This window comes from Physella acuta, unplaced genomic scaffold (assembly GCF_028476545.2).
Source record: "Physella acuta isolate Inbredline_101_S28 unplaced genomic scaffold, ASM2847654v3 ptg000256l, whole genome shotgun sequence".
Lineage (NCBI taxonomy): Eukaryota > Metazoa > Mollusca > Gastropoda > Physidae > Physella > Physella acuta.
Genome location: NW_026731775.1, coordinates 631,774 through 639,881, shown reverse-complemented (window position 1 = coordinate 639,881; position 8,108 = coordinate 631,774). Strand labels below are relative to the sequence as shown.

At 36.6% G+C, this 8,108-nt stretch overlaps 1 protein-coding gene across 1 annotated transcript; it reads right to left on the bottom strand.

The window, feature by feature from the left end:
• Positions 1 to 43: 43 nt before the first annotated feature.
• Positions 44 to 6,740, bottom strand: LOC131938725 (chromobox protein homolog 8). The gene is made up of 5 exons (XM_059296861.1): positions 6,672 to 6,740; positions 2,416 to 2,459; positions 2,235 to 2,294; positions 1,848 to 1,905; positions 44 to 1,670 (listed from the first exon to the last, which is right to left on the bottom strand). Exons 1-5 carry the CDS (start codon positions 6,738 to 6,740, stop codon positions 867 to 869), a joined length of 1,035 nt encoding a protein of 344 aa, XP_059152844.1. The 3' UTR covers positions 44 to 866.
• Positions 6,741 to 8,108: the final 1,368 nt, after the last annotated feature.

Here is an 8,108-nt window from a genome sequence, read left to right as displayed (position 1 = left end):
ATCAATCATTATATAGTTTTTTAAATTATGAAATCTCACTTACTTTAAATCTTTTTATTCTTAATGTGTCAATGAACTTAGTTGTGTTCACAAACTCAAAGATCTCTCATTGATGGAGTTTGTGTTAATAAACAATGGCATGAATCTAAACAGGGCTGTTCATCATGGTAGATTTTGTACATAAGAAAAAAACCTTATAGAATTAGTAATTAGTTTTAATTACTTATTTGTAACATAACTTACAGCATTGTAAAATGTATATTCAGATAACATACAAATGGTAAGTACATGTATGAGGACTATTAATCATATTGATTATAAATGATTCAAGATTGGAATAAAGATTTTACTAAAGCTGCTCTATCTTTGTAAATTGTTACATAAAAGGAATCTTGGGATAAAGTTACTCCTAAAGGCCCTAACTTTGCTTCTGTTACATGACTGAGTCTTGGGATTTGGATTCTCTGAATGGTCATAATATAGTTACAGACTAACTTTGTTATATGATGAAATCTGAGGGATAATCATTATCCAAAGTTGATCCATCTTTGTTACATGTGTTGGTCAATGATCACAAAAATGTACAATTATTTAACATGTTTTGATACATGAGAAGGATCAAGACAACACAAAAAGAAACAGTCAATGATAAATACTGGACAATTTAAGAAACATTAAACCACTGAAAACAAAGATAAATGAATAAAATAAATAATGGAAAATGGTGTACATCCTTTCACAGCAGTTGATTCTCAAGTTCACTGAACACAAAAGATGCTTGAACAACTATTATTTACAATTATGCACATCAAAGTACTGGTCTAATGCTGTCTAAAAGAAAATGTATTCTCTGTGTAAGAATCCAGCTAGTTAAAGAAACCCTTAGGAAATGAACACTCCCTGACTGTGATCATTGTGTCTGAGGAGTCCACATCAGTTATGACCACACTGTCTACAGCTGCTTTGAAGAAGCTAGGTGGTATCCAGTATTTTTTCCCAGTCAACCCTCTTTTAGGTAAGTTATTAGACAGTGATCCTTTGTTGGAGTCACAGTCATCCGAGGGAAAGTCATAAACTCCATTGTCAACTGTTTTGGCCCCAGAGCTGGGTTTACTGGATGTGTTGTTCTCAAATTTGCTGTTGGCTTTGAGGTTGCTACAGGTGTTTTCACTCTTGGAAATGTTCTCCTTCTCCACAGTTTTATTGCTGCTGTCAACGCTGGTGTGTGTGGTGTTGCTGCTGTTCTGGGTTTGTTGGTTTGACTGCTGAGATGTGGAGGAGGGTTTCACTTTTAACTGTCTTTTCTTAGGCCCAGGTTTTTTCGCAGCTTTCAGCTTTGAATGACTAGTTTGGAGCTTCATCTTTTTGGAAGGTGGAACATAGCTAGGGTGGCTTGGGTTTTTGGGTGGTCTGCCGGGGCCACGCTTCATGGGGGTGGACCTTGAGGAATGTGAGGACCGTTCTCTGCCGCCACCCTTATCCTGGTCTTTGTCTCTTTCTTTGTCTGAGCGGGCAGGGCTTGCTGAGCTACGGTGAGTGTCTTTTCGCTGCTTAGTAACCTCTGCACTTTCTTCACTCGACTCATCTTCTGAACTGTTACTCTCTTCACCTTCTTCATCATCTTCGTCCTCATCATCATCAGAACCCTCCCCTGTGTCTTCAGTATTTTCCTGTCAACAGGTAAAAAGGCTTAATTTCAACTTATGGAGAAAACAATAATAAACAAACAAGAAATGTATGAAATTCTAAGTTTCAACTAAATAGGCATACTAAATAGACCAGCAGAAGTATCATATTAGACAGACTACCATTACAAGAAGCAGACTATTATCATGAACTTTACTCACTTGTACTTTTGTCTTCTTTGGCTTTGGTCCCCTTTTTCCACCACCACTACTTTCTCTCCTTGAAAATAAAGAACATAAGAAATAAAAAATCATTGCACTGATATAAATATTTATAAATTAGCTGCACTTAACAAGATCAAGAAATCAGTTGATGCACACTAAGCTAGTTCATATTAGTTTAGTAGCACTTTTAAAATGGTTCCTGGTTTTCTAGAAACTAAAGGGATTTAGTATAAATAAGGTGGAATAAACAGATGAGGGCCCTAATGTTCCATGGTTCGACTTGTGTGATGTACTCTGTTTTTCAATGATTAATTCTAACAAAGTGTTGTGTGATGTACTCTATTTGTCAATGATTAACTCTAACAAAAACCATATTACACTCACTTGAACTGCTCTATAAGCCTATGATCTAGAATGTTTTCTTCAGGTTCCCAGGTGTTGTACCTGTAGAGTAAAAAAATGGAATGTTTTTTTTTTAAATTTATGAGTTTAAAGGAAATAATTAACTCAAATTTATTGAAAGAGTAAACTTAAGTGATAGATTTAATTAAAAATGTGTACTTACTTGATAGACCAACCCTTCCATTTAACAAAGTATTCAACTTTGCCCTGTGAAAATAAAAATGTGACCTTTAGCTGACCTAATCAAGCCTGGCATTTGTAACATTTGTAGTTAATAAAATGATAAATTTATCCGAAGTAACTTTGGTAAATGAATGATATATGTACGTATGTACACAAAAATCACCCAGATGTTCATATACCACCTCTACCTAGAATACAAGATTTACCACTTTTCTAATTTATAACACCTTGGCTTTAAATATAGCAAGGATTCAATGATCATGAGCCTTAAGATATTGACTTAGGGAAGGGTGTCATATGGCCTACTTTTTAAAACTATTGCCTTGATAATGATGGCTACGAAAAAATACCAATCGAGCAAATTCTACATCAATAGGCTACTTATCAGATTATAACAATGAATGTTTATGGTTTTATCATACATTTTCCATTAGCTATTAATTTGTTCAATATAGGCTACTGAGTTTAAGTGAATGGAAGAATAAATGTATTAGTGTAGATCAAAACTTCCGTATGAAATTGCTAAAACTTTGGTCTAAAATTAACAAAATTAAAAGCCCTGTCGTAATAAACTCATTTTAATTCATGACCTTGAAGAAAATTTTAAAAATTACTTTATTAATGAGACAACAGCCAACTTAGCACCCACTGTGTATTTGAATGAGAAGAACTAGATCGGATGATATTTCGAGTCGTCCCTTTGAATCCCGGTCAGAACGTTCCCCCGTCGTGGCCTCAACCAACCGGCGGGCTTGTTGCATTGAGTTAAATATAAACTCAAAACAATAATATAAACAATCTCCTTTCAGTAGGTCAGGCCACATACCAGGCACGCACAGTGTTGTGTGTCGTGCCTTAACCAAAATAAACTATCTCCCTTCATTATCATTAGATACATTTAATTAGTTAATTAATTAATCTATTTGCTAATTTATAAAATTATGTATGATGCTATAGCAGTAGGTAAGTTACGGTAAGTATAATTTTTTAAACTATGTATTTGTACTATAAAGAAACAGCTTCGTTGTTTCAATACCACCCTCTCCCCTTCTTGAACTCAAACTTTTAACCCCGTTCGTAGAGACATGCGGCATGCTGTAAGGCGGCGGGTGGGTAGGGTATATACTCATTGAAGAAAAAATCCACCGTGGTGCATGTTATTGGCCTTGGGCTTTCGGTGACGTTGTTGGCGTTTGCTGTGAGGGGGAGAGGGGTGTGTTATATCCGTTAAAAAAAATCGCAACAAGGTATAGGCCTATGATGACGTCGGCGCAAGCGGGGAAGGGGGGGAGACACTTTTTTTAAAACCAAGAACTAGGCGTTTAAATGCTGTAATGAAAATCAAGGACTGGTATAGCAACAAGGTCGAATTTAACGAGTGATGCTTGCTGGGTCTATCACACGATTGCTTGGCGATGGGAGTCTCGTCAAGCTCAGTTTACATTAACAGTGAATTATTGGGATGCTGTCATGCACAAAGTAACAGCTACCAAATGTAGCACTTAAAACATCGAGTGCATCCCGCTCATTATAAATCTTTGAAATACAAGTTATGGATAGTCCAATAACTACTAATAATTGAAGGACTGCCAGAATATATGCATTGTATTATAACATTACGATATAACTAAAATGTGTATCCAAATATTTTTTAGGCTAACGGGATCTGCATTTAAACAAAGTCAAATACCTACCCCATTCAGTAGACTTATTAGGCTACTTTTGCATGATAGCACAACTACATTTTTAGATTTCATAATGAGTAGCCTAGTCGTGCATTAAAGGGCTGTACTCAATAACAATAAAAAAAATGAAATGCCGGCTTCAAACCTCAAGCTATGATTTCCCCGTATTCTTCTACTAGAAATATAGCTCCGTTGTTTAAATGACCCCCCCCCCCCCTCCTCCTCTCGCCTAGTTCAATTTAAAGTTACACTTTCAACCCCGTTAGGATGCGTGAACTACTGAACTATTGAAAAAAAACTGTTCTGGTGTTAAATTGCCCTCCCCTACTCGCAGCACTTAACTTTGGGGCCATACACATCAGGAAGGTCTAGGTCGGTGTTGTATCTCGTGCAAATTTACTCACAACACGACTACACACTATGGTGGTATCCAGGACTAAAGCTGCGACACTCGCATAGAGTTGGATTTATTTGTTAGATCATTGTGCTTCAAATTCTGTTTCAATATTGGGATTAGATGGATATAATGTTGGAATTCAGTTAGTTTGTTATATTATATTGATCTAAATGTCGTGTACCTTCAGAAACTAAATTGGTTGACAAGACACATGTGTAGGCTAAAGAATGACCTCTAGATCAAGCCAAAGATGGCTGGTTAAGGTTGACAAACAGTGATTTTCAAATTTCATGGTGATGCTTTTCTAAAGGATTTTATTTTGTGCTTTCTTTGGGATTATTTTGTGTGATGTGAATATTCAAAAGTAATTTGTAAGTAGTATGCTTTTCACATTCAACCATTTAAACAGTTTGCGATTGATCTGCGGACAGGCTGATTAATTTACATTTAGCGAAACTACACACTACACGGCGCCCTCAGGCCGTTGTTTCAGCATGCCCTACTAGTCAATTATAGACAACTTTGGAATCAATACATGTGGCCCATACACCGATTTTTATTTAATAATCTTCAAAACCCATTCCTCTAGGGTCGTTATTTTCACGAAATAGTCGTTTTCCATTTTGTTGTCAAGAAACTGGTATTTAGTTCACGAGAACGTATGAAAACCACTCATGCGTGACCGAAATCGTCGATTGGGTGCCTTCACGTGGTTTGACACGTGCTGACCTAGGCCGTTGTTTACATCCGAAAATCACCCAAAACGGCCTTTTTTCGAACAAATTGTTTGAAAAAATGGCTAAGTCCAATTAAAAAAAGTGTCATTTTCGGGCCCATTTTAAAAAACGTAAAAAAATCCGAACTACACGTAGAAAAAAATGGCTTTTTCGGCCCTTTTTAGCTCCAAAAACGCGTCGCGTGACGTCATCGTGACGTCAGCCGCCAACCAAAACGCGGAGAAAGCGCGCGTTTGATTGGTTGGCGGCTGACACTATGAAATCCTCTAAGGACGATTCGAATGGTATACCACTAGATCTAGTAGACAAGACATTTGTCCAGTGCTAATTGGGTCACAACACTCCTTAAAAATTAATCCACTTAACAGTTAGCCTATAATATCAAAGTTATTCAATAGGCCTAATTAATTTAATTAGGGTCTAATAACATCAACAAACAGATTTTTTGAAAATGCATTTTCTAGGCGGCGATTTTATTTAGCCCTAATTTTTTTTAAAAATTGATTTCAAATTAGGCCCTAAATAGTAGGTTAAACAAATGTAGGGGGAAATTTATATACCAGTGTCCAATTATAGAATCTTCTTTAAAAAAGGGGTGTTAGGTTACTAGTAGTTCACACATGGCTGGCTAATGTCAATGCTAACCCCGTCCCTAATCCTAACCTTACCATAAGCCTAACCCTAATTTCTAACCATAAAATTACTCAAGATTACAATACACCTATTTTATGGAAGAGTCTATTATCGGACATCTGTATCTAAAATCATCCAAATGTAGTTCTTAATTAGGCTATTTAACCGAAGTCGTCTTAAATATATATATGGTTGCAACACCTCCTTATCTAAAGGGTTCCACAAGAAAAAAGTCGTAGGCTTAGCCCAGCTAAGTCTTGAAAATATTTTTAGAGTTTAGAGTACATGCAGCTAGAGCTCGAGTCTAGATTTGCTGGATAGGCCTAATGAAAATTTTCAAAATATTTTAAATAGGCCTAGCTACTAGCTAGGCCTAATGATGGTGAATTGGTTATGATTATTAATTAGGCCTATTAATAATATTATTATGGATAGGCCTAATGAAAACACTGTAGTCTAGTGTAGTGTTTAGTGTCGTTAGGGCTAGGGAATTTTATTTATACTATGAATAATTGTGAACATTTCTGAATTATAAAGGATCCCTGTTTTATTGTTCACCTATTAAGCAGTAAAGACTCAAAGAGTAAACTAATTTTTAAAATCGGGAATTTGCGAATCGATGAAAAATGGAGATGAATGCGCCACACAAACAACGTCATTGGGTCAACCCATTAATAGTGGGGCGTTTCTTAGTAGATTACAAAGAAGTTAAAAGATTAAGAAGGGTGATAAAATTGCGGATTGCGGAAGAATTATTTATCACCTAGATATCTTAAATACGTACTTTGCGGACTCGTCGTTTCTGTATACACTCGGCCGCAAACACTCGTTCACCCATCTTTGTTAACTCCATAAACAACAATTTGGGTTGCCAGATAATTTTCGTGATTAATTATAGAACAATCGTTCATTTTTCATTATTTGACTTACAATTTAAAAACTCGTTATATAATAGAATTATATAGAAAACATAGTTTAATTTACAAAAAAAGCATGATCAGTTTTATAGTAACCATAAGGAAGCTACTTTATTTTTTTAAGAATAATAATACTGAATCCAAACAGGCAATTTTCTTAAAAAAAAATATTTTGGGAAAAAGTAGGATTAGACATAAAAAAAAACAACTGAAACTGCGGCGAAACGAAGTTCTCATCCAGGGGATCATCTATAGGCCTAAACGACGTCACGTTTTTTTGAAGATTTTTACCTCCCAGTCACTTTTTCCCTGTCACACGTCATTACAAAAAAAGCCAGACTGCCCCCCTCTACAATGACGTTACACCTCAGCCTACACCCCCCCTCACTCAATATTTTAGTTAATTAATTTTCTAAATGTCTATTTCTTTCTAAAATGTGAACAGAGTCTTTCAATCCATTTCTATTGCAATTTATTAAAACAGTTTCTAAAACTAACATTACCTTTTTAAGTGTAACGTCTCACTATCTGAACCCCCCCCCCCCCCCTCCCCATCATCACAACCCTATATATGTGATGTTATTTATGGAAGACCCCTTAGGCTATTGGAAATTTATCGAAATTAAAATGATAATCTATTTCAGTATTACGCTTGAGTTTCAAGCCCACTCTCCCCCCACCCCCACTCCCCCTCCATGCCCCGGAGAAAAATGTCTGAAAGAAACTCTGCAATAAAGTAGTAGTCTGTAGTATCTATATATATATCTCTTCATGGGGATCATACGAGACACCACGCAGCTTATAATTAGTCAACACCCTCATCCCCCACCCGTTAGGTGAGCTGTGGTTCACCCCGAATGTTTACAATAGTAGAGCCGGTTCGAATAAGTGACGGCTATTAAGGGCAGATAATTTAGTTTTTAAACGATTTGAAACTAAGGGGAGATAATAAGGTCTGTTTGATATTTTATTGTCGTCTGTAAACGGCTGCTATCACTGTGCGGGGTGGGGTGGAGGGGGTTGTTTAGTGTCGAATTTACAAATTATGAATTGTTGATAAGTAGAAAATAAAACAACTAGATAGCGGCGTATGCTACGTCGCGGGTCAGCTCGTACTGTATAAAACAAGACTGTGTGGGATATGTAGACAGAGAATAGAGAATAGAGAATAGAAGAAATGCAAATTCGGGAGGGGGGGGGGGGATTCATTGGACAGCCAATCAAAAAAATACAGACAACAGAGCCAGTCAGGCGTTAGAGTGGAACTCCCAGCGCTAAACGACGCAGAGGACGAGACAAGCAGG